At 48.2% G+C, this 20,449-nt stretch overlaps 4 protein-coding genes and 1 long non-coding RNA gene across 5 annotated transcripts; 2 read left to right on the top strand and 3 right to left on the bottom strand.

Annotated features, from left to right (window-relative positions):
* Positions 1-1,221: 1,221 nt before the first annotated feature.
* LOC111594893 (zinc finger SWIM domain-containing protein 8) lies at positions 1,222-12,087 on the bottom strand. The gene is made up of 8 exons (XM_023308380.2): positions 11,666-12,087; positions 8,411-8,653; positions 8,183-8,346; positions 7,788-8,098; positions 2,771-7,675; positions 2,363-2,701; positions 2,137-2,286; positions 1,222-1,304 (listed from the first exon to the last, which is right to left on the bottom strand). The coding sequence occupies exons 1-8, from the start codon at positions 11,970-11,972 to the stop codon at positions 1,238-1,240; spliced, it is 6,486 nt and encodes a 2,161-aa protein (XP_023164148.2). The 5' UTR covers positions 11,973-12,087; the 3' UTR covers positions 1,222-1,237.
* A 2,202-nt stretch (positions 12,088-14,289) lies between these two features.
* On the top strand, positions 14,290-14,686 carry LOC111594897. Its single transcript, XR_002751152.1, has 3 exons — positions 14,290-14,370; positions 14,431-14,470; positions 14,580-14,686. It is a non-coding gene; the product is annotated as an uncharacterized LOC111594897 (long non-coding RNA).
* Positions 14,687-15,432: 746 nt separating this feature from the next.
* On the top strand, positions 15,433-17,148 carry LOC111594895. Its single transcript, XM_023308382.2, has 2 exons — positions 15,433-16,738; positions 16,804-17,148. Exons 1-2 carry the CDS (start codon positions 15,530-15,532, stop codon positions 17,056-17,058), a joined length of 1,464 nt encoding a protein of 487 aa, XP_023164150.2. The 5' UTR covers positions 15,433-15,529; the 3' UTR covers positions 17,059-17,148.
* A 367-nt stretch (positions 17,149-17,515) lies between these two features.
* LOC111594896 lies at positions 17,516-18,280 on the bottom strand. Its single transcript, XM_023308383.1, has 2 exons — positions 18,062-18,280; positions 17,516-18,000 (listed from the first exon to the last, which is right to left on the bottom strand). Exons 1-2 carry the CDS (start codon positions 18,203-18,205, stop codon positions 17,581-17,583), a joined length of 564 nt encoding a protein of 187 aa, XP_023164151.1. The 5' UTR covers positions 18,206-18,280; the 3' UTR covers positions 17,516-17,580.
* Positions 18,281-18,448: 168 nt separating this feature from the next.
* Positions 18,449-20,353, bottom strand: LOC111594894 (U4/U6.U5 tri-snRNP-associated protein 2). Its single transcript, XM_023308381.2, has 4 exons — positions 20,120-20,353; positions 20,006-20,056; positions 18,786-19,938; positions 18,449-18,725 (listed from the first exon to the last, which is right to left on the bottom strand). The coding sequence occupies exons 1-4, from the start codon at positions 20,139-20,141 to the stop codon at positions 18,473-18,475; spliced, it is 1,479 nt and encodes a 492-aa protein (XP_023164149.1). The 5' UTR covers positions 20,142-20,353; the 3' UTR covers positions 18,449-18,472.
* Positions 20,354-20,449: the final 96 nt, after the last annotated feature.

Genomic DNA, 20,449 nt, shown 5'->3' on the forward strand with positions numbered 1-20,449 from the left:
CAGCAGCAGCAGCAGCAGCAGCATCGCGGTGCGGCGCTCAAGGCAGCGCTGTAGATGGCTCGGTCGCTGCAGTCGCACAGCCAATGTGGCAGCAGCATCTGATGTTGGCAGGACTTGTAGTTGCTGCTGCTGTTGCGTCATTGGCTTGATGCGTGGCTGCATCTGCAGCTGCAGCATGAGCTGCAGGGCAGCCGCGGACAGCGCCTGCGATACGTTGTTAAAGCTGCTGATGGTAGTGGCTCAGCGGTGGCAGCTGATGATATGCCACATGCGGATGTACGTGCGGATGTGCAGCCGGATGCGTTGCATGGCCATGCGCATGAGCATGTGGGTGCGCATGATGCGACAGCGAACGCCCTGTGCTGCCCTGATAATAGCCGGCAGGCATCGTCTGATAAGCATGCGCCGGCAATGACAACGGCAATGTCACCGGGACTGGCACCGGCACCGATCCCGCTGCTGTAGGCAGCTGTGGCATTTGCACTGGCACCACTGAACGCTGTTGCCCCACAGTCGGCACTTGGGCAGCTCGCTGTTGTTGTTGTTGTTGTTGCTGTTGCTGTTGCTGTCGGTGCTGTTGTTGCTGGTGTTGTTGTTGGGATTGATGTTGTTGTTGATGCTGCTGTTGATGTGGCTGTTGCTGTTCCGTCACAACGTGGCTGGGACGGCAAAGGCGCTCGTACACTTGAGCCGTTGTCGGCGCAGAAGCTGTTGTTGTTGCCGTTGATGAGGCAGCAGCTGCAGCTGCTGCCGCCGCTGCTGCAGCCGCTACTGCAGTTGCTGCAGCAGCAACGGCTGCATTGCTTGTGGGCGTCTCCAGCAAATGATGATGCCGATGATGATGATGATGATGATGATGATGCGCCTGCGCTGTTGTCTGATCGTTGCTGTTGCTGTTGCCGTTGCCGTTGCCGTTGCCATTGCCATTGCTGCTGCTGTTGTTGCTGCTGTTGTTGCTGCTGCTGTTGTTGCCATTAATGTTGCTGATGTTGCTGATGTTGCCAACGTTGTTGCTGTTGCTGTTGCTGGCATTGCTGTTGTTGATGCCGACGCCGCTGTTCATAATATTGCTGCTATTGTTGCCCGCCGCTGTTGCCTTTGCCAACGGCATTGGCGGCGATGCCAACACAGCTTCACTGCTGCTGGCAATTGTTGTTGCCGTTGTCGCAACAGCAGCCGCAGCAGCAGCTGCAGCCGCAACCGTTGCCGTCATCAGATTGCAGGAGTCAAGTCTTTGTCATTTGGAATTGCTTTGTAGCGCCGCATTAATCTGTGTCCACAGCTCCTTCTTGCACGACTTCGAGCTGCAATTTGATAAGAAAAAGAAAACGATTAAATAAATTTATAAATATTAAATATTACTAACAATTATATACTTAAATGGAAGGTCATCAATTTAGTATAATACCTGATTGCTTAACTGATCTATTGACACTTTTCTTTATCAATTGAAATTACATTACGAAGCTCGTGGTAGCTGCTTAAAGATTGCTTGAATTTCTTTGTTCCCTTCCATTGGGAATTACTAAAACTCTAGGGACTAGTGGGACAGACAGACAGACAGACAGAAAGGCATGCGCACGCTTACTATACACTGTTATGCTAATTTAAAGTCCTTCCATTATTTCTGCCAAATTTAATACACTGAAATTTTAATTACAAATAGAACATGCTGAATGTCCATGAATAATTAAAATCACATTTGGCTTGATTATACATAATATAACATATTTCGTATATATATAAAACTTGATCGATTGGCACGTCTCTCCCTCTCTCTCTCGCTTGTTAATCTTCTTTTCACTATGGCTTGCAATTGTTAATGTCTTGTTTTTGTTTCTATGCTCGGTGGCGTTTCGCGGAAGACCCGGCGAAACGTCATGCTTAAGCTTCTTTTCCAGCTCTTGTGGCTCTTGGTGGTGCTATTTGGGCTTTTGTACAGATTCTCGCATATAAAGAGCAGACCGTCGGGATCATCGTATTGCCAAGGCAGCAGCTTATTCGGCCTATAGCCATTCGCGACAGATACTCGGTCAGTGATGCTGGGATGTTGAAGTTTTAAAATTGAGATATTGGCCAATGAATCGAGAGTAAATATCAATGTCAATGGTGAGTGTGCTCTGTTGAAAAACTGACCGCTTAATCGACTGCAGCCAATCCTTGAACTGTGCATTGCCCTCGGGCGTAATGTGAAAGGCTGCACGTGCGGCAACCACAATGCTGGCGAACTCCTCATAGTCGCCTTGCGTTAGATGATACAGCTTCTGGTGTATGCACTGAATGTACCTGTTGCCAAAGAGAAAGTCGACGTTCAATCAATGACTGTATTCTCGGCGAGTGTCTGCCACAAATCGCTACTCACATTTGCTGACACTTCTGCACAAGGGGCGTGAGGGCCGAGCGCAGATGCTGCATGACCAGCTGATGATTATTCCTGCCCAGATAATGAGCCGACTCGATGGCCACATCGTGCAGCACAAAGGGACTCACAATCGAGTTGACCGCACAGACGCAGAACTGATGCAGATACTGGGTGCCCAGCTTCTTGCTGATGCGCAACACCCATTTCACGTCCTCGCCGTAGGGCGGATTTCTGGCATACTTCGCTTGCGGCCGATCGTCGTGGACGCGGCGCGCCAGCGTCTCCATGGCCAACATGCCAACGTTGTAGGCAGCCAGCAAATAGCGCAGCTGAGTGGATCTGTTAAAGAAAGAGGCATTGAACCCACTATTTATATATATATATATATGTATATATTTGTATACTCACGTGAACTGATGCTGTTGCCGCTGACGCACTGGTGGCTGGGTCGGCGGCGGCTGCTGTTGATGTTGCGGCGGCGGTGGCGGCTGCTGCTGCATGAATGGATACACGGGATGTTGCGCTGGATGCTGTGCTGGATGTTGGGCAGGATGCTGGCGCAAGGGTACGCCGACACCGCCGCCGGGCGGTCCATTCGGCGGCGGCGGCGGCGGTGGTCCATAATAGGTGGGCGCCATTGGACCCATGGGTGGTCCGGGCGGACCCGCTTGCAGTGCTTGGTATGACTGCGGCGGCATCGGCTGAAAAGCGCCCGGTGGTGGCGCCTGGAACGCTGGAGGTGGCTGATGACCTGGCGGCGCTGCGTGCACCACAGCTGTCGGCGGCACCAGCGACTGTTGCTGCTGCTGCTGTTGCTGCTGCTGCACATGCTGCTGCTGCTGCGAGCCCTGCGGTGGCGGTGGCTGCTGCTGCGAATAGCCCGCATACAGCGGCTGCGGCGGTGGCGGCGGCCCTGCCGAAATGTACATCTGCATTTGGCCAGGAGGATAGCTGAGATTATGATGCGCATAGATGCTCTGGCAGAAGGTGTACGGTCCATATGGCGCCAGGTTAATGGGCGCCAAGGTCGCCACACCTGGCTGGAATTGTTGCGGTGCCGAGCTAACTACAGGTGGACCCGCCAATGGACCTGCACCGCCAGCAGCGGCGCTCATTAGCTGCTGTTGCTGCTGCTGCTGCTGTTGCTGCTGCTGTTGCTGCTGCTGCTGTTGCTGTTGCTGCTGTTGTTGCTGCTGCTGCTGCTGTTGCTGAAGCTGTTGCTGCTGCTGCTGCTGTTGCTGCATTTCGTGCTGCTGCTGGGACTCAATGAGCACACTGAGATTAACCGCCGAATGCTCCAGCTGCTCCTCATGCTGTTCGTGATCCGCGGCGCTGTTGTTGGGCGAGTTGCGTGTGTAGAGCTCGTACCAGTAGCGCGCCACCTGGAAGAGCACCTCGGGATAAACGCCGCCGCCCTTGGCGGCCGTTTCGACTGTGAGACAGGCGCGCTCCAACATAAAATCACTCTGCTCCTTGCACTGCAAGATGGCGCGCTGTATCTCGTTGGGATTGAGTGCAGCGGCATGCGGCAGCACGGACAGAGCCAATTCAGCGGCCGGATACACCATGTTGTTGTCCCAGCCGCGCGAGGCGCGATCTGCCATTCCGGCGGCCTCCGGCGGCGTCAGATGCGCCTCCCATGTGTCAATCAGAAAACTAATCGCCGGCGCACCAATCTCCATGGCCTGGCCTAGTATCCAGGACACGTGCGACGAGTACGTGCGCGACAGCCAATTCGGACTGACGCAATTGTGCAGGCCGAGCGCATAGAGGCCCAGCTGGAAGGCGCACATGTGCAGCGCCCGGTGCGGTCCATGGTGATTCTGGCTGGTGCTGGCCTGTGTGAACAGCGACGTCGAGCTGTTGCCGCCGGCCTTCGTCAGCACGTTCTTGGCCAGCTCGAACATGAAATGGGCGCTGGCCTCCGACGGCTGATTGGGTATGGAGGGATAGGCGCGTTTGCCCTTGTAGCGGCTCTCCTTGCTGCGGCTGCTGCTGTTGCTCGCGTTGTTCGTGTTGCCGTTGTTGCCGTTAGCCGAATTGTTGTTGCCGTTGTTCTGGCCAACGGTACCAGCAGCACTTCCACCAGCTGCACCAGCTCCAGCTGGATTATTGGCATTGCCGCCGTTGCCTCCATTCGGCTGTCCGCCGCTCTGGCACGCCACCAGACCCTGACCCTGACCCTGGCCATGCGACTGGCTCTGCCCCTGGCCATTGTTGTTGCTGCTGCACGACTGATTACTGCTGCTGGCCATGCTCAGCGCACACATGCTCAGCTCGAGCTCAGCGCTGGTCGAGCTGTGCGGTCGACTGTTGCCGCCCACACTGCCATAGTCGTTGGGCAGCAGCTCGCACAGGTTGAAGGCAGCTGCACCACCACCACCGCCACCGCCGCCGCCGCCACCGCCACCATTACCACCAGCACCCACTGCCGCACCGGCACCATATTCGTGCTCATCACGCCGCATGGGCTGCTGGCTGGGCGTGCGCACTGGCGGATGGCTGGAGTAGTAGGCGGGCAGCAGTGGAGCCTTTAGCAGCGTATGTATATCCCGATCCAGCAGCTTCTCCATGATCTTGGCTATCTTGCGCGGCTCGTCCTTGTAGTGATAGAGCAGCGTCAGGGCCAAGTCGCCGCGCTGCCGTCGCGTGCCCTCGCACAACAGCGGATGCTCCGCCTCCGATACGTTAGCCTTCAGACCCAATGCGGCCACAGCGGCATCGAAGCCCATGTTCTCCTCGCTGAACTGTTTGTAGAGCGCTGTATTCGGACGCCGCGTCGATTCGCCCGATGAACTGCTGCCCGAGGCCAATTTGGCGGCGCCGGGCGTCACGAGCGCATCGAAGATGAACGTGGCCAAGTTGATGGGCAGCAACGCCTCGCCGCGTGTCTTGAAGGTGCCATTGCGCAGCTGTTCGGCCCGTTCGCGTATCACCTGCAGCTCGGCAGCGCCCAGTGGCAGACGCTTCAGCAGCGCCAATATATCCGCCTCCTGATTGGCCAGCTTCACCTCGAGCGGCTTGGTGCTGGCCGGCGGACGCGGCATTTCCAGCGCAAACAAACAGATGCGAAAGCCGATGTGATAGTGCTCCGAGTTCTCGGAGAGCACTGTGCACAGAAACGCGCACTTGGAGAGCGTCGATGAGGCCACCACAGTCAGCTGATGCGATATGGGATTCACGTTCTGCTTTTTACCTTTGCGCTTGGGCGCCGGCGGCAGTTCCATTAGCAGATTGGGCGGATTGGCCAGCATCTGTTCGGCCAGGCGCACAGCCAAGATGCACGCCTCGCGGCCATGCCCATGGGCGTGCAAGCCCTCCGCCCGCGCCAACAGTATGTCCCACGCATCTTCCGAGGGCCGCACATTGGAGAAAATGTGCGGCTTGTCGCCAGCCAGGGCTGCGCGTGCCCCGCTGGCGCTGGCGCCGACTCCACCACTGCTGCTGCTGCAGGGTTGTTCCATTGCTGCGGTGCCCACAACGGAGGCAACAACCGGAACTGTTGGTGCTGTTGCTGTTGCCGTCGAAGCCGTTGCTGCAACATGCACAGGTGTCGCTAATATGGCTACTCCTCCTCCAGCTGCCGCTGCTGCTGCTGATGATGTTTGGTCTATTGGCTGCGTGCTGTGGACAGCAACTGTTGCTGCTGCCAGTGCAGCACGTGCTGCTGCTGAGGTGCTTGGCACAGGTGTTAAGTCGCCGCCAGTTACAGTTGCTGTTGCTGCCGCTGCTGCAACTGACCCGCCGACAACAACTTGAACAAACTCATCGCTGCTGCTGCTGAACGATTCATCCTTGGACAGGCGACGTGACACCTGCTGCTGCTGCTGCTGCTGTTGTTGCTGCTGCTGCTGCTGCTGCTGTGCCGTTGCAGCTGTTTTGAGCATGGATGAGCTGGAGCTGTTGCTGCTGCCCGATGCCGTTGACGCGGATGACGAAGCCGATGATGCCGACGAGGTGTCCGATGTGGAGCCTGCCTGTTGCCTGTAGTCCGGTGTGCCAGGGCCAACAACAACATTGGCGGCTGTTGCTACGCCTGCAGTTACAGACATGGGCAAATCCTTGCTCTGCTGCGACATAGCCGAGACGGCATCGAAGCTGCTTTGCGAATCGGACTCGGTCAGCGACTTCTGTCCAGAGACAGTCGCCGCACGCTCCGTGCAATAGTTGAGACTGCTGCTGTTGTCGCCGCCAAAATCTTCGTTCTCACAGAAGCCCTCGCTGCTCGCACTCGATCGATTGCCATCGCCACCAGCGCCGGCTGTACCCGAGCCAGCCACAGAGGCGGCCACATTCGATTTGCTTGCCGCAGCTGCGCCCGCCATCTGATGTTGCTGTTGTTGCTGCTGCTGCTGCTGCTGCTGCGGTGGACTGGCGCCTAATGCCATAGCATCACGATCAACGCCCATGCCGCAGGTGGCATTCACTTGGGCTAGCAGCAGGACAGCGTTTATGGAGGGCGGCTCATTGGGCGAGCCAAACAGCTCAGCGCCGCTGGCATCGAAACGTTCGCGATATCCACTTCGCTCGGCGCGCTGCTTGAAGGCGCTCGCATGCATTCCATGATCGTTGGAGGTGCTAAAGTAATTATAATGTTTGTTGTTGCTCATCAGCGCCTGGGTGGCATTTAGCTGGCTGGTGGTGTTGGTGCCGCAGGTTTCGCCCTTGGCATCCGTATGCTTGAAACATGTGAACGGTGAATAATAAATGGGATTTGTGTCGTGGGTGTGCGTTACGCCCGCTATCGGATAGTCCTCCCAATCCAAATAGCATGCCTCAATGGCTGGCTTGAAGCCAATGAACAGCTCCGTCTCGGATCTAGAATTCTGTTGATGCTTGTTCGTGTACGACGGCGGCATCATGCGACTCTTGACCACACGATCGAGTATCTTCAGATGCCAGGCCGTAAACTGAGCGTGCAGCATGTCGCGCTCGTCGGGCGCCAGCCCAGGATTCAGTGCAGCCAGGCGCCATAACGCGACTATCTCATCGCAGAGCGAACTGCACGCATGCTGCAATGCTGTGGAGTTCGAGTGCGTATTCGAGTGCTTGCCACCGCTGTGTCCATGGGAGCCCATCATGAGCGCCAGCTTCGTTTGGAACCACCATATCAACATCTGATCGCAGGCCATGCACTCCTCCGTTATGATCTCCAGCAGGCGCACCGCATTCCGATCGCAGCGTCTATACATCTCGCGCACTATCGACAACAGATTCCACATGCCCTCCGGCTCGCGTCCACGCAACGGACGCAGCAGCGAACTCCATTCGGCTGCCGCTGGTGGAGCCGAATTGGTCAAATAGTTGACATCGCTGCAAGATCGAAAATATAACCATTAAGAACTAGCTACTATGGGGGAGCAAGCAACTGTCATGCAAATTCCCATTGAGGAGCAGTAAGGGATGAGGATGCAGTGCGACTTACCTGAAAACAATTGGCGCCGGCAATATGAATTTGATGAGTATCCGCTTGATGTTGTTGTGCAGCGTCTTCTCGTCCAGATACCAGCTGGTCTGGTCATTTATTGAAGCGCCTGCCGTGGGATCTGGTGCACCGCAAACTGTATTGATCGCTGTTGGCTGGGCGCTCAGCAGCTCGTCTAGCAGACGCTGGGCTGTGGGCAGTATCTGCTGCGGCAGCTCACTGATCAGATACTGGGCGAACTTTTGCAACTGATCACGCTGAAGACGAGTTAGCGACTCGGAGACAGGTGCGCGCAGGCAAACCTCCAGAGGCTACAGCATGAAAGAGAAAGAGAAAGAGACAGGGTTAGAGTGCGAAAGAGATTTCAGCATGTGCACATCGTGACAGGGACATACACAATGAATGCGATGCAGGCAAACGGCAACCACATGCGAGCACCAGTACGCCGAGGAGGTGCAGGTGCAGTTGCAAGAGGAGATCCGGCGACGATCAAATGTGACAGCCACATTGAAGAAGGTGCGCGGCGTTTGGCTAACAACGCTGGCAGAGAGATGAAAACCTGCAAGACGATTACCAATGATTACCAGATGATCGTGGTTAGATTTGAAGTGCTATAGACTCACCTATCTGCAGCGGATCCTTAACAGCGCGCAAACGAAACAATTGATCGCCGCGATGAAACTCATCCGCCGAACTGTTGGCGAGGCATGAGTAGAGTCGTATGTCCTCTTCGTTGTCCGGAAAGCTCCAGAATGCGATGCGCAGCTGCAGCTGCTCCGGCACGGGCGGATAAACATGCTCGACCAGCTCGAATGGTATATACGAGGCGACACAGCGAGCTGAAAGCTCGGCCAGCGACGAGACTTCTGCAAATAACAAACAAAAATAAATTGTTAATAAAATCGAAGAAGTCTTCATTTCCATATCAAAGGAAATAAATTTTCAATAGAATTTAACTATTCTCCAATAACAAGTTCCGCCCAAGTGGGCACTAAAATGGAGGGAAGTCCCTAGTGAAGGCGACTGGATTTTTGTTAGTAGTACTCGGAATGCTTAACACCAATACATGCACACATGCAGACAGGCACGTACGCACGCACAACGACTCACACGCACACAAATAAAACATAAATCAAACGCTATCCGAGACGATTCGAGCAATGACCAAGTAAGCAGAAGAAGAAGAAGAAGAAGCAGGGTGAAGCGAGTCGTTGCAGAGGTCAATGGCGTTTCAGATGTTGAAAAAGTTGAATTCAATGTTTGTTGCATGCCACACATACATATGTATGTCTGTTGTATGTATGTTTATATGTGCGTGCAGCGCAATTGACTTGTAGATAAACAAAATTCTACAAATTGTCATGCAAATAAACAAATGAACAAACAGCCAACACATCAACATGAGCCAACGACAACGACAATAACAACATACATACATATACATAAACATATATATAAAGGTCGTGTCCATCCGCTTTAGAGTGCGAAACAAAGAAGCAGAAACAATAAAAGAGTTGAGTATATTTGTGTCGTTTTTCTGCTTTTAACACGAGCAACTGACGCAGCATTAACAACAACATTGGGCGCACACCCGACAAGAAACCAAGGTTCAAGTTCGCCCACACATGTGTTCATCTTCTAAGAACTACATGCATATATATATATATATATATATATATATATATATATATATATATATATATATATGTGCGTGTAAGTACATATATATATATATATATAAACAGCTGTCTTCAACATTTTAATGGAAACCTGTTTCGCTTTCACTATCGTATGGGGTCTTTGCTAATGTGTTACGTTTTCAAGCATTTCTCGTTCCCTTTATCGATATCGATTTTGTACGTTTTTGTCGGTTGGCATTCATTACACACGCACACGCATATGCACAATCACACACACTCATGCACTTACACTTGCACACGCAAGCATGGCCAGCGCATCGTTTGTTTGTTTTCATTCTTTCGCTCGTTCGCTCGCTGTCGCTTAATTTCAGACACTCTGGCACCATTTTATTCAAAGTCATTTTCCGCAAGCGTCAAGAGTTATTATTCATGCCTCCTCCTATTCCTTCTTTATTCGCATTCCATTTGCTGACGTCTAGTGTGTGCAAGCAGGCAACAAGAGTAAGGAGCGACACTAACAACAGCAAATCGAGTTCAGAAATGTTATTGTTTTTGCCACTGTAGTCGTCAGTGTTGTCCCGGCAAAAAAGAGGTCAAAATTGTGCATAATACATATGCATTTACACACACATACATGCATGCATATATACACATGCTACGTATGTGTGTCGCGCGTTCGCGGTTCCGGAAGTGCAAGAAAACTGATATGCCCACAAATGGCCCAAATAAAAATAAAAACGTTCTCGTATGTCTTTAACTGCGTTTACTTTGTCAGCAAATTTAAAAAAAATAAATAAATAAATAAATAAAAAATAAAACAAAATATAAACGCTACGATACTAATTATTAGATGACATGTGGCAACGTTCGTCCATAACATATATACATATATACATACGATAGTTTTTAGCAAAGCTATTGACATCGATCCCTAAATTTATTACAAGTTTTGTCGGCCTTGTCAAAGCAGGTGCTGATATATTGAAAAGTATGCATGGATGTATATAAATATATACATATATGTATACACATATATATATAAATAAACTTGTATATCGAGCGCTCATTGTACGGTAAACTCATACACACTTATTTGGGCATTATCCTTGAAAAGGTTCCTTGACACAAACGACTGCCAAAGCAAATTACCAACGCAACATCGAGAGAAGCCAGAACGTCACTTTTTTGCGGTTTTTTTTTTTATTTCAAACCCAGACAGACACAAACACACAGGTACACAAAACACATTCACACAAATTTGTACATATATTTCACGTAAAACTGCAGCTGGCAGCTCTCGCTCACCTAGTAAGATGGCCTGGCCCCCAATAACAAAACAAAAAAACTAGCGTACACAGGCATCAGCACCAACAGCAACAACACCAAAAAGAGCAATGAAAAGCAACGGCAGCGCAGTCGCAGCGCAGCTGAGATTATATGTTGATAATGGTGCGGCGGCGCACAGGACACAAAACGGACCAAAGCCAATGCGCAATGCATACATACATACACACATACTCACGCACATACTTATATAGAAAACGATGTGATGTGCAGATGAGAGGAGCAGACAGAAAAAGGTAATACAAGGTAAACGGACAATGGCAACAAAATGTAAGCAGCAAAGTCGTGATTTTGACTTTAGCGATAAGCAGGCGACGCAGGCAGAAATAGTTGTTGCATTGTCGCTGTCGCTGCTGTTGTTGCTGCTGCAGCAACTTATAGCCAATTTTTACATATACATATATACATACATACAGATATGCTTGCGGGCACATTTACATATATACATACATAGCTACGAAATCGGTGCATGCATCGAAAATGTAATGCGTGTAATTTGACCGTATGTAATTGGCAGCGTTGCCAGATCGTTACAAACGCCAAAGTTAAATAATCTGATAAGACGTAAATTGAATTTATTTTTTGTAGTTTGAGCGATCAATCTATTTATGTAATATAAATTTTAAACTATTGTTGCTGCTCGAATTCTAAAGTCAGAGTCCTCAAAAAAAAAGATCTTGGCAATGGTTCAACAAGTTCTCAGTAAGCAGCAGCCACAAGTTCACATATAAAGCGGTCTGGCAGTATGCAAGGCTCCTCGTACATTCATGCACACATACATACATACATACATACATACATGCATACATATGTGTGGACATGTGTATGTGTGCAAACAAATGTTTATTTTAAGGACATTTATATATATATACATATATGTTGTAATGTACTTACCAAAATGGCGTCCACAATGGACACCGGCTGCCATTGAGGCAGAGTTGGAGATGCCGCCATTGCTGCCCGTGCCGGGTGCACTGCATCCCGCTGCACCGAATGTGCCATTGGCATTGCTATTGCTGTTGGCCGCGCTGGCAACAGGACCAATGCCATTTCCATTGCCCAGGCCCGGACCGGTGGTGCCATTGGTCGTTGGCTTCTTCCAGCCACGCCAATTGTTGCACAACGATTCCGCCTCGGAGCTCCAGCTGCAGAGTGAATCCTCTTCGAAGCGTATGGAATCGTCGAAGCTGAATCGATCCATTTCCTCAGGATTCCACTCGTTGCCGCCACCGCCACTGGCAGCATTTGCATCGGCGCCAGCGCCTCCAGCAGCAGCTCCACCAGCGGCAGCTGCATTATTGTTATTGTTGTTACGACCAGCGGCTACAGCGGCAGCGCCAGCGCCAGCTGCGCCGCCAGCAGCGGCATCGGCTCTGTTATTGTTGTTGCTACCGTTGCGATTCGCCAGGTTGAAGCTGAGCTTTAAGCGGTCCGCGAGCTTGTGATTTATTCAGCTGCTGCTGGCGGGGCTTTTGCTGCGTGTATTTGTGTGTGTCTGTTGCTTTTGGATGGATATTTGCTTTCTTCTGTTGCTATACTTTGCTCTTTCCTATCTCTCTTTCTCTCACTCTCTCTTTATTTTCAAGTTCTTTTGTAAAGTGCAATTTGGATAATTACGCTCAATTTTATTCGTGTAAATGGCGAAATATTGAGCGGGTTTTTTATTTAAACTTTTTATTATTTTTATTATTATTTAGTTATTTTTTTTTTAATTTTTCCTGTTGTCAAGTGCTGCTTAATGCTTTCAAATTTATTTCAAAACTATTTATTTACAGATACATACTTATGTATGTATGCGTGTGTGTGTGTCAGTATTTGTGTGTGTGTGTACGCATGGATTTGTGCAGCGTCGCCTTCTACGTTTGCTCTGATTCTTTTTCTCTTGGTGTTTGTGAACTGTGTTTTGTTTTCATAGGGATGGTTGCGTGATTTCAAAACGGGCAGAAATATGAATTGCAGGTTAAAAGGTATTTCACTAATTTCACTAGACTTTTTATTTATATATATAGATATACCTGTATATATTTAATTATAATTTGTTTTTTTTTTTAATTCTTCATTTATTTATTTATAATTTAAAGTACATTTTTAACAATATTAAAAACATTAGAATTCAGTGTTTTGTTTCGTTTTTTAACTTTTTCTTTTTTGATTTTGTGTTGCAAGCGCGGGCACTTCGTGTCACGACAAATACTTATCGTTAACTGCGTCAACTTGCATACGCATAAGCTTTTAACTGACCGACCGACCAACCGATTGTTATAGGGCCGAAGGATGAGGGCTGCCCAAAAGTAACAAACAAAAAAATATAAAAATTAAAGCTTTATTAGAAGTCTCTTATACGAAGCGTAAGATGGAACAGACGCAAGTAAACGAACTTAACGCGCTGCGCTGTTGCGACTGCGACGGCTGCCTATTGTTTATTGTCGTTGTTGTGTTTCATGCTATTTTTCACGGCTATGTGAATTTGTACCCCCCACAGCAGCAGCAGCAGCAGTAAGAAGCATAAGCAGCAGCAGCAGCAGCAGCAGTAGCAGCAGCACCGATTCAGAGAGTGAGAGAGTCGCTGGGGGAGCAGTGACTGCGATTGTATATTGGTGTATGTGTGATTTGTGTCTGTGTGTGTGTGACTGCCAAAATAGAGAACGCCAAAATGGCCAATTGTGTTGGTCACACAGTTTTATGCATAAACGTATGTATGTACATACACATAAAATATACTCGGTGGCTGGTATGCATGTGTTTGGCCGATGTTGCTGTTTTAGCTGCACCAGGACCAGCTGCTCTGTAGCTGCTGCTGCTGCCCCCGTTGTCGTGCCGTGTTTTGTGCGTCCCTTTAGCAACCTTTAATTATTTTTTACATTTATTCTTTCTGCTCATCTTTGCTCGCTCCTTTTATCCTGTTTTATGCCTTGTCGCGAAACCTGCGCGCGAGCTCGCACTTTCTATCTTTATCGCACACGTACTCACGCTGGCCTGTTCAAGCAGACAGAAACACACTGAACAAACGCACGCACACGTACACACATAGATACATATATAGACTAATGCACCGCTCCCGCACACACAAACACACACACATATATACATAAACAACAACAGCACAACATCAATATATTGATATACATATATCAATGCCTGTATGTGTGTTCAAATATATATGTGTGTTTGTGTTTGTGTATGTATGTGTGTGCACGAAAAGCGTAAAGAAAACGTTGAAAAAACCTTTTTGTTTGCCCGTTTCGAAATAATTTTGCTTTGTCACACTATTTAAGCACTCCAAATTGTTAGTTCTTAATCAATGCAGAATTTAGTAATAATTTTCTTATGCATTTGCTGCATTTTTACACAGTTTTCATAAATGTATACGGGACTTTGTTTTTATCCATCACAAAAATCGCGTTCGCGTTCGTACTAGTGATGTAAAAAACATCGAAATATCGACAGCTTTTCCCTAACGATTCATATCGAGACATATCGAACTGAAATCAACTTCAAACTAAAACGATGGACGGTGCCGTATAAAAGAATAAAACACATTTTTAAATACACCAACAAAATATTGCAATATTTTTGTGATTGCAACTCTTTGTATTTGGGTAAGTTAATGACTACAAAATAAAATTTATTAAATTTCTAACGCAAAATTTGCAAAATAGGAATGCCCCCAACGCAACCATATTCTTGTGGCTTCTTAAGGTAATATCTCTTAACTCTTTTAACTGAGTTAAAAAATTTTTCTTTAAAATAAAATGAAAATGCCGATGCTTACATACAAAATTATAAATATATCTATATATATATATAGATATGCAATGTTATATATACATTTGGTGAAAACCATCCACGGAGTACCAAACCATATGTGGGCGCTAATAGACGTACAAAAGCTAATTGATATACTAATTTGTGACCGCCATATTTAAAATTACACATCTTATATTTATCTATGGATAGAATCAGCTTGCCCTGCTAGAATGATTGATTAAATATTACTAGTGCAAATAATGAGCGACGTCATGATGGCTTTATCATTTTTTCACTGTCGCTGTTCGAGTCATATTTTAAATCATCAAAGCTGTTGCAAGCCTTAGCATTTTTTTGTCCAAGCTGTTGGTTTTGGATATGTTTTTTCATAGACATTTTGTAGAACGTTGCCGTGAGCTTTTTGGGTGCTCATAATTGATGCATGATCGACATTCTAGGAGAATGCAAGTGATCAAAAACGGGCATGGAGCACGATATTGGTGTATGAGGCTAGGTAGCTTTGGGGCTGTTGGTCCGACAATTATCCATATCAACGAATATAATACAAATAAACTAAACGGCAATTAAATGAATAACAGAACTACATAATATATATTTAGCACACAAAGCCAGTTTGAAAAAATTGTGTCGTTCGGGAATTCTGCCGTTAAATGAAACTGGATGGCCCAGAGTTGCATTCATATTGGATCTTATCATCCAGATGGGAGAAATGCCCAAAGCTGTTATGACGCCATAAATTAATTGATTTATTTTATTAATTATTAATAAATTAGTAAGAAGCTATTAAAATAATTGCCGAAAACGTAAACTCAGCCACTCTTTGCTGTATCGGATAAAAGAAACGTATCGGTCGCGAAAGAAATGAAAGATATTTTAATAATATCGATAAATTTCGCTAGCATAGCAGCGTTAAACAAAACATTTCGCATTCCGTTTTTTTGTATTGACTTGCTTAAAATTGCCATCCGAAGAGGGCCACCGCCACCAAAAATGCCGCTGAAGGCCGTTTGCATTGAGTTGCGCCCCAATTTAAACAGCGGCCATGTGTTCCTTCAGTTCGATCAAGAAATCCGCGGACGCAAGAAGACGCGCCTAATCATCAAGGAGCACGACGTCCACATTGTCGAGAATGGCATGTACAGCAAAGAAAGTCAACTGGTGCTGCGCCACGATACCTTCGGCATGGACATACAACGCATTTCCGCTTTCATTGTGAATGGTTGTCACATAAGCTTTCGGTTTAACTACACCACACTAGATACCGAGGCACTGGAACAGAGCATTGGCATCCCATTGACGGCACAGCCACTGCTGCTTAGCTTTGCGGAGCACACAGAGCACCTGGTGGCGCTGCAGTGCAATAATTGTCGGAGTGAACTGGTCTCCGGATGCAGCTACAATCGCTTGCGCGAATTCCCCAGCGGTCTGATCGATCCCAGCGAGTTCTTTTGCCACACTCACGGCACAACGAAGCACCCGGTCACATTGGTGCCCGACCTGAAGGGACTCTACTACGGCCTCAATTACATAGTGCTCAACATAAGTGTGCTGCAGGAACGCGTCATAAATCGTTCGGAACATCTCTATTGCAAGCGCTGTATGTGTATGCTGGGCTTGACCATACAGTCCGGGACAGGTGCCAAGCTCTGGGCCGATGCACTGCGCTGGCTGCCCACTATGGAAGCAACAACACCAAAGTTGCTGCCTCGCCAGCTGTTTAAGCACTCGACCGTAACGCAGCTAATGCTGCGACTCCTCAGCACCTTATGGCCAACACTGCCGCCGCTGTTCTCACCGGCCAATAGTCGGGCACTGCTTGTGGCCAATATGCCGGATCGCCAACAGCATTACATGCTCATCCAAGTGCTCGATCCGCAGCTGAACGTGCTGCGCCGCACAGTCAACGAGGCGGAACAGCTGCAACACTATCGCGCCTGCAAGCTCTACTTTCGAGTCTTTGGTAGCTCTCAGCCTGATCCGACAGTCTTGGTGCAGTGGCAGCAGCAGCTTGAAGTGCCCAAGATGCATATCTCGCCACATATGTTCCTCGAGTTGCAGGCCCGCTTCAACTACAATTCAGCGTTAATTCCGCACGCCTGGCGCTACAATTCAGCCGAGGAGCAGCTGCTGCTCACCTACTTTTTCTACGAGACCGAGGAGCAGGAGCTGCTCAATCAGCATAGGCCCAAGGAGCTGACAGTAAGATACTCTGGCCAAATACTGGCATTCTCATTGTAAATATGGTCTCCTCTTCTTCCAAGCAGAAAAGAGAAAATCCTAACAAGTCGTCGCAGGACAGTGAGCTGGATGACTATGAGACTGATGCGGGTCTGGACGCCAGCTTGTATGAGACGGACGATGAGAGCGACGACGAGCGCTCCGATTCGGATAGCGAACTGACATCATCGTTGCTTAACAAATCGGCGCCAATTATGGCCTACGAGCAGAACCTGGCCAAGCGCTGGTCGCTCCAAAAGCAGCTATCCCAGCCATCAACTGCGCCAGCTCCGAGCGATTAGAAAGTGCAAAGATGGAGCTACGGCAAATGTTGACTATATTTTAATTTGATTCTTGTTATGTTTTTTTTTTGTTTTGTTTTTTTTATTTAACTATTTTCATTCTCTATTTTGGATTATGCAGTTTTATTTAATTAATTTAAATCGATTAAAACGTAGCAAGAAGTATTAAGTAAGGACATAATTAAGTACATAACTTTATATACATACACACACATATATATTTATATATATATATATTATTATATAAACCATTTAGTTTTATGTGTATATATGTATCAACAGCGAAGACAAACTTTGCAGATTTGTGATTGAAAATCTCGACTTTATGTTTAATTGTTTTGTGATTCAGGGCAACGCATGTGTTCAGATATATAGTATATATATGCATAAATATATATATATATATATATATATGTATATATATGTATATATATATATATATAATCTATGTGTATTAAATAAAACCGAATGCTTTTCTTTTAAGTTACCCGATCCCAAACAACCGCTCGAAGCACGCTTCTTTCACTTGGCTATGCGACGCATTTGCTTTGTCTGCTCGCTCATGGCCAGCTGCGCATTGTCCGCTTTGTTGATCAGGGCGTCCAGCTTGTCCAGCTGGCCATCCATCATGACACGCTTGGCCGCCTTGGCCGCTGCCACCTCAGCGGCTGTGGGCGGCGCCATGGGCTGTGGCTGCCTTTGCACTGGCGCCTGCTGCTGCTGTTCAGCCGGCTGCTCCATGCTATGGCCAGGCACATCCATGGAAGCACTGACGCCACTGGCGCCGCTAAGGCTGCCGCCACGCGCAAATATATTTGTCAGGCTGCCGCATGCCGTTTGCTTAAAGCGATTCAGGCGCTGCTGCGTGCTAGACAAGATGCTGTTCAGCTCGTCCAGCTTGCCGCCGGCGCCGCGCAGCGACTCATCCTGCTGCTCCAGCATCTGTAATGAAAGCCCCTTGAGTACATTGTGCAGACCTACTAGTGCCACTCGCCACACTTACGACCGCCTCGGCAGCCTCCTGTTCGGCCAGCTGCTGTTCGAGCCGTGCGCTGCGTTTGCGCTCAAATTCAGCTTTGTCCGGCGGCTGCAGACCCAAGAGCTCGGCTCGCTGGCATTCCTCCTCGTAGCTGATCAGCTCGGACATGGCGATGCTGTACTGTGCTGCTGGCTGCGACTAATCAACAAATGCACACATCGATTTTTGACGTGTGCAAACGGAATGTGATGAAACGAGTGGCTGGCTGTAGTCAGCAATTGGGCCATGACGCATGCGCAAGACCATCACTGGGACAAGGCGTAAGAGCAGCACAGCTGACCCACACACACACACACACAAACATACATTTAGTATAAAAGTCTGTGTATTCAGCTATATATTTATATATATATATATATATATGTACAGTTAAGACTAGGATTCGGCGCAGCGCTCATAGATCTGAATGTAGGACTCGGTCAGCGTGATCATCTGGGGTAATATTTCGGTGACATGCAAGTCCTGCATCTCGTACCACTGTCCGTTCGCCTTGTGCAGGATGTGCACGCGATAGGTGCCCTTCTTTGGATCGCCGTCGTGCACAATGTTTGCCACCAGATTGTATTTGGTCTCCTTCAGCTCCTTGTCGCGCTGCTTCATGCCCAAAATGTCACCGAAGTCCACATTCCTGTCAGATAAAGAGCAAATTGTAACCGGAATCGGCAAATTGGCGTCCAGCGGCACTTACTTGATGGGAAAGTTGACAATTGTGGGATTCTTTTCGAGGAAGAATGTGTTCTTCGTGAATCGCTTGATGTACAAGATTATGAACTGGGGCAATCGTGTGATCTCGAAGCGCTTCATAAAGTTATCCTTATATGTTTTGTACTCCTTCTCGGCGCTGCCATTGAACTTGCCCAGCAGCTGATACAGATTCACCTGCGGTATGATGTTCTCACGAAACTCATCGGTAAACAGCGGCGGAGGTGGCAGGTCGCAGGTTAAATATATGAAATTCGTATGCTCCACCTGATCCTTGTATTCATCGGTGGCGAGCAGCTGCTGCTTGGCCGAATCGTCCAGCTCGACGGGCGGTATTTTACGCGTATAGATCTTCATTTCACCTAGGAATATTTTATACAATATGGACGAATTGGGCTGTTTGTTGCCCTTTAGGGCGCGATGCAGCGTGTTCAGGAACCAGGACAAAAAATCAATGGGATCCCCCTGTTCGGTGATCTGGAAACGCTTGCTGGACCACAGCACCACCGCCTGCAGCATCTCGTGCGGCGAGACGTGTGCCTTGAAGTTGCGCGGATTCCACATTTTGCGCATCAGCTCGCCGAAGCGCTGCACCAGCGTAAACATTGAATCACCCGGCGGACGCTTGATTGTCGCATAGTTTTGCTCACGCAGAAAGTAATCCCGTAATGGACTCACGTGGGACAGCGCATGCAGCACCACATTGCAATAGTCGTTCGCCTTGATGTTGTTGAGGCCAACCACGCCAGGCAGATAGAGAACGCCGTCAACGGTGCGCGAATGCTTTGGCTGTAGCTGATCCAGTTTGCTAATCTCGTTGCGCAGGAATGTCGGATTCAGTACATATTTGATGTCATCCAGCGAGGAGTCGATGATCTCGTAGTTGTCCGGCAGGCAGTAGAAGCGCAGCGTATGCAAATTGAGAAACACATGATGCGCCTCGCCCACCGAATGTGTGTAGGCGTGTGTATTGGTGCCACGCCCCTGGAAATACTTGCCGCACACGAGGCAGGCATAAACGTTTATTCGCGTCAGCGAGATGGAGCAAAGTTTCTCGAAATCGAAGTCCAGCAAATTGCGATTGATTGTATCCAAATAGGGGCAGACACGATACTTGGGATTAAATACCGAAGGCGTCTCTGCAACAGTTTGTTATGTTTGCATTCAATATATATTCATATGTGATTTGATTACGAAGTTGCTCACCATCCTCTTCCAATAGGGGCTTCTGTTTCGTCTCCAGTTTGGCGCGCTTTGCTGTTTGTGAACAATATAGGTGGATTCTAGAGAACTGCATTTATAGCGAGACGTATTACTTACCTGCGGGTTGTGTTTGCTCCATTTCCAATGTACTTTAAGTCTTCTTAACTATTGTTTACGTTTTGTTTTTAATTGTAAATGTCCATAAATTGTGTTTTTGCCGGCGCTTCTTTCAGTTAGAGATGTAACGATATCGATATGCGACGATATTTCAGTGCAATGCAGTCGGTCGGCTGCAGACATATCGATAGTTACACTCCAAATTCAAACTTGTTGCAGCATACTTTAAGGAGCCGGTAAAATTAATGTAGCTACGGCTCAGAACATCAGCTTCAGCTACAGTAAGTGGCAATAGTAAATGAAAATGCTTATAATCAATTATGTAATATG

The sequence above is a fragment of the Drosophila hydei genome, unplaced genomic scaffold (assembly GCF_003285905.1).
Source record: "Drosophila hydei strain 15085-1641.00,03,60 unplaced genomic scaffold, DhydRS2 tig00000090-arrow-arrow-pilon, whole genome shotgun sequence".
In the NCBI taxonomy this organism is placed as follows: domain Eukaryota; kingdom Metazoa; phylum Arthropoda; class Insecta; order Diptera; family Drosophilidae; genus Drosophila; species Drosophila hydei.

What these genes read in the sequence shown, in the direction of transcription:
- LOC111594895 (XM_023308382.2), top strand. Translation starts at nt 15,530, where the DNA reads ATGCCGCTGAAGGCCGTTTGCATTGAGTTGCGCCCCAATTTAAACAGC. An exon ending in ATAGGCCCAAGGAGCTGACA is followed by an intron (nt 16,739 to 16,803) that starts GTAAGATACTCT and finishes TCTTCCAAGCAG; the next exon opens with AAAAGAGAAAATCCTAACAA.
- LOC111594896 (XM_023308383.1), bottom strand. Translation starts at nt 18,205, where the DNA reads ATGTCCGAGCTGATCAGCTACGAGGAGGAATGCCAGCGAGCCGAGCTC. An exon ending in AGGAGGCTGCCGAGGCGGTC is followed by an intron (nt 18,001 to 18,061) that starts GTAAGTGTGGCG and finishes CTTTCATTACAG; the next exon opens with ATGCTGGAGCAGCAGGATGA.
- LOC111594894 (XM_023308381.2), bottom strand. Translation starts at nt 20,141, where the DNA reads ATGGAGCAAACACAACCCGCAG. An exon ending in GGAGCAAACACAACCCGCAG is followed by an intron (nt 20,057 to 20,119) that starts GTAAGTAATACG and finishes GTTCACAAACAG; the next exon opens with CAAAGCGCGCCAAACTGGAG. An exon ending in GCCCCTATTGGAAGAGGATG is followed by an intron (nt 19,939 to 20,005) that starts GTGAGCAACTTC and finishes AAACTGTTGCAG; the next exon opens with AGACGCCTTCGGTATTTAAT.
- LOC111594893 (XM_023308380.2), bottom strand. Translation starts at nt 11,972, where the DNA reads ATGGATCGATTCAGCTTCGACGATTCCATACGCTTCGAAGAGGATTCA. An exon ending in TAAGGATCCGCTGCAGATAG is followed by an intron (nt 8,347 to 8,410) that starts GTGAGTCTATAG and finishes ATCGTCTTGCAG; the next exon opens with GTTTTCATCTCTCTGCCAGC. An exon ending in CGGCAACAGCATCAGTTCAC is followed by an intron (nt 2,702 to 2,770) that starts GTGAGTATACAA and finishes TTTCTTTAACAG; the next exon opens with ATCCACTCAGCTGCGCTATT.